Source organism: Orycteropus afer, unplaced genomic scaffold (genome assembly GCF_000298275.1).
Source record: "Orycteropus afer afer isolate SDZICR_OR568_19922 unplaced genomic scaffold, OryAfe1.0 scaffold00376, whole genome shotgun sequence".
Taxonomy (NCBI): domain Eukaryota; kingdom Metazoa; phylum Chordata; class Mammalia; order Tubulidentata; family Orycteropodidae; genus Orycteropus; species Orycteropus afer.
This window is the reverse complement of record NW_006921963.1, coordinates 1,849,847-1,854,097: the sequence shown is the minus strand read 5'-3', so window position 1 is coordinate 1,854,097 and position 4,251 is coordinate 1,849,847. Positions and strand designations below refer to the sequence as shown.

At 44.3% G+C, this 4,251-nt stretch overlaps 1 protein-coding gene across 1 annotated transcript in view; it reads left to right on the top strand.

Annotated features, from left to right (window-relative positions):
* OTOA (otoancorin) overlaps positions 1-4,251 on the top strand; it is a 117,837-nt gene that overhangs the window by 13,420 nt on the left and 100,166 nt on the right. The window contains exons 7-8 of the mRNA XM_007953194.1: positions 783-1,018; positions 1,402-1,408. Coding sequence (XP_007951385.1) covers positions 783-1,018; positions 1,402-1,408 — 243 coding nt within the window. The remainder of the gene's footprint in view (positions 1-782; positions 1,019-1,401; positions 1,409-4,251) is intronic.

The window sequence follows — 4,251 nt, the reverse complement described above, 5'->3', positions numbered from 1 at the left end:
AAAAAAAAAAAAAAAGAATCTGGTGTGTAGCCAGGAGTGAAAACCACTAGTTTGCAGGAAGACAGGCACATAAATATCTTAATGCATCGTAGAGTTTCATTGAAGATGCTCCGGGAGCACATGGTGGAGGGAGACTCATTTTGGCTGAGTTCAGAAGGGAACAGAGAAAATTTCACCAAGGAGGTGATGACTGAGCTTGGCCATAAAGGATGAGTTGGATTTCTAAGAAGGCCCTGGGTGGCACAAATGGTTAAGTGCTCACTTACACACTGAAAGGTTGCTGGTTCACACCCACCCATGGAAGAAAGACCTGGTCATACGCTTCTGAAAGGTCACTGTCATTGAAAACCCCATGGAATGCGGTCCTGTTCTGACACACAGGGGGTTGCTACGAGTCAATTGACAACAAGTAATTTGGGGTTTTTTTGATTATAGATTTTTTTTAGAAGGAGATGGGAAGTGAATTCCAACTAGAGCAGTGGCCTGAAGTGCAACAGTCATAGTGTGTCTGGACAGTCAGAAGTTACCTAGTATGGGTGAAGCAGGTGAAGTCTTTGACTTTGTGCTATAAGCAATGGAGAGTTCTAGAAAGTTTGACATAGCAGTATGGTATTAAACCAACCCAACCCAACCCAACCCATTGCCATTGAGTGATTCCAACTCATAGCAACCCTGTAGTGTTAGTTAAAAATTTCTCCACTGCTGCAAAGTGTGGTCCCTCCAAGGGCTTTCAAAGTGAGAGGCAGCTCTGAAGACAACCTTGGGGTCTCTCATTGTTTTAGGAGCTGGAGGACATCATCATTGACTTGGGAGAGATTCAGGAACAAGCCTTGCAGAGCCCTGGTGTGAACCGCAGCCTGTTTCTCGTCACGTTGGAGAGGTGTTTCCAGGTGCTGAATGCCCTGGAGTGTGTGGAAATCCTGGGCAGGCTCCTGAGAGGGTCCTCAGGCAGCTTTCTCCAGCCAGACATTACACAGAGGCTCCCTTGGGACCTTCGTGAGGATGCCTTTAAGAACCTGTGAGTACTTCCTTACAACCCTGTTAACTCTACACCCGATCTCTCAGCAGCAGTTGTGAGAATTCGAGAAGAAATATATGGCAGAGAGGAGAAGGCAGATGGGGACGGGTTCAGATGTGAAGTCTGGAGCAGAAACCTAAAGTTTGCGTGCAGACATAGTTCAATTAAAACAATGTCTCCCAAATTTTAATCCTTCTTGTATCGTCCTCTCGATTTTAGCCACATCTGAGCCCTGGTTTTGCGATGGTTAAGCCCTTGACTGCTAATGAAAGGTTGGCCATTCTAACCCACCAGCAGCTTTGTGAGAGAAAATCCTGGTCATCTGCTCCCGTAGAGATTACAGCCTAGGAAACCTAACGGGGCACTTCTGCTGTGTCCTATAGGGTCACTGTGAGTTGAAATTGGCTTGACAACACACACCAACACCAACATAACACCATCGACACTATTACTTTTTCCTCTATAATGATTCATTTATTTTTTTACTTAAAATATTTATTTAAAAACTGATGTTGATATCATTACTATAAATGGGAAACCAGTAACCATAAAAGTAAATACAATAAAAGCAAAGACGTCACTAAAGCCTAGCTGGGTATGTTGCCTGCCTAAGGCTCTGAGCCTAGGACCCCTATCCTCTTAGTTAAAAAAGGAGATTGGTTGTTGTAAGTTGACATCAATTGGCCTGTGACTCATGGTGACCTTATGTATAACAGAGCAAAACATTGGTCCTGCACCATCCTCAAGACCATAGCTATCTATGTTTCAGTTCATTGTTTCGACCACTGTATCAATCCACCTCGCTGAGGGCCTCCTTCACCTGCACAAATTCTCTTTACCCCTGATGATGTCCTTTTTAAGTGATTGGTCTTTCCTGGTAACGTGTTCAAAGAAAGCGAGCCAACGTCTTGCCATCTTTGCTTGTAAGCATCATTCTGGTTGTATTTCATTGAAGATTAATTTGTTTGTTTTCCTTGCAGTCCACAGTATATTCCATATTCTTCATCAACATCACAATTGGAAGAAACTGTTGTTGTGGTTGTTGTGAGGTGCCATTGAGTCGGTTTGACTCATAGTGACCCTACATACAGCAGAAGTAAACACTGCCCAGCCTTGCACCATCCTCACAATTGTTTCTATATTTGAGCCCATTGTGGCAGCCACTGTGTCAATCCACCTCCTTGAGGGTCTTCCTCTTTTTCCCTGACCCTCTACTTTACTAAGCATGATGTCCTTCTGCAGGGACTGGTCCCTCCTGCACTAAATTGGGCATTTTCCTTGATTGAAAGCAGAAGAGTTGACAGAGCACTGAAAAAAAGGAGTAATTTTCTACTTTTGAGGTGCAGGTTAGTTAATTTTGTTAGCACCTAGCCTTACATAAAATTACACTTTGGGCATCACCTAATCAGATGATTGCATCTAGGACTTGAAGGGCTCTAGGCGTTGTTACTGGAGCTCTGGTGGTGTAGTGGTTAAGGCATTTGGCTGCTAACCAAAAAGTCAATGGTTCAAACCCACCAGCTGCTCGCTCTGCAGAAAGAAGACGGGGCACTCTGTTTCCATAAAGTTTTATATACAGCCTTGAAAACCAAATGAGAATCTCTATGAGTTGCATTCAACTCAGTGGGAGTGAGTTTGGTTTTTAGAGTTTGTCGGCATTGTTACCACTGTCAGCTCCCTCCTTTTACTAATTGTAGCTCTTTAGGGACTTGAGAGCAATTTAAAAATGACTTAGAAGAAGAGAAAGATCAACATGATGACAATGATGTGGGAGATTTTATTATTTCTTTTTGCAGCCAGAGGACTGGAGGAGAAACAGACAATACACTCATCTTGTTTTGTCTCCAGGATGCCCTTCTTTGGTCAAGGCATGTATCCCATGAAATGCCTTTGCTCTTCTGGTCATTGCAAAATCTCTCTTAATGTCAGCACTCCCCTCCCACCCTGTTCACTCAGATTCTCCCGTAATTGGGAGAGGGAGTTTATTGGAGGTAGAGAGAACATGATTGGGAGAGGGAGTCCATTGACCGTGTTGCATCTGGTTGCAAGTGACAGAAAAGCCATTGCTAGTGGCTGGAGCCAAAAAGGGAATTATTGGATCATATATTCAAATAGTTTAAGTTTAGGACTGAATTCAGGCACAGCTGAATCCAGAGGTTCCAATTATGCCATTAGGAACATTTTGGGCTCCTTATCTGTCACCTCTGATCTCCTCTGGGCTGGCCACACTCTCAGGCAGGCAGATGTGGTAGCTCTGAAAGTTCCAGGCTTATGTCCTTAGGGTGCCAAGTCTAGCGGAGTCAAAGAATCTCTCTTTCCAAGAGTTCTAAACAAAGCTCTGGACCTGATTCTCATTGGTTCAGACTGGGTCCTGTACCCATCCTTGAGCCAATCATTGTTGCTGCTGTTGTTGTTGTTATTATGTGCCATTGAGTCGGGCCCTACTCATAGCAACTCCTCCTTGGGTTTCTGAGGTGATATCACTATGGAAGTAGATTGCCCAGCCTTCTTTCTGAGGAGTGGCTGGTGGGTTTGAGCTGCCAGACTTCTGGTTAGCAGTCAAATGCCTTAGGCACTATGCTGAATTTAGATGTGGGTCACAATCACACTCAAACATGGACCACGGATGGGAGTAGTGTGATTTCTCCAAGAAAAATTGAGGTATTGTTATGAGAGAAGAGGGGTGGACACCGGGCAAGCAAACCCTACAGATGTCCACTACAACAACCAACTTTGTGTAGACTTTGAATAAGAACTAGGAGATAAGTTCAAGCCTTGCATAAGAAAAACAGTAGAAAAATACAAATGGAACATTGCCTGACTCCAGATGTCTAGTTCTTAGTGAGGAGTCCAGAATATATCCCTACTTCCAGTGAAGCCATCCTAATGGACTTCTTTCTTAGATGAAGGAACTGAAGCCCAGAGAAGGGACAGCATCCCTGAGGTGACCCCATGGAACTTGCCTTAATCTCAGCTCAAGTCAGGTATCCTGAATCCCTGTTCTGGCTTCTTTCCACTCTACCCTGCCATCCCTCTTCTCCTTGTGAGAATGACACCATTGATCCATTTCCCAGATGAGGAAATTGAGGCACAGAAAGATGAACTAATTGGCCCTAGGTCAGTGCTAAAACTACAAGGAGGCCACATGTTCTGACCTCCTCTAACCCTACAAGGGGAAGGCAGGATTACCAGCAGTAAACCAAGGCCTATTACTGCAAGGCCAGACATGCTGC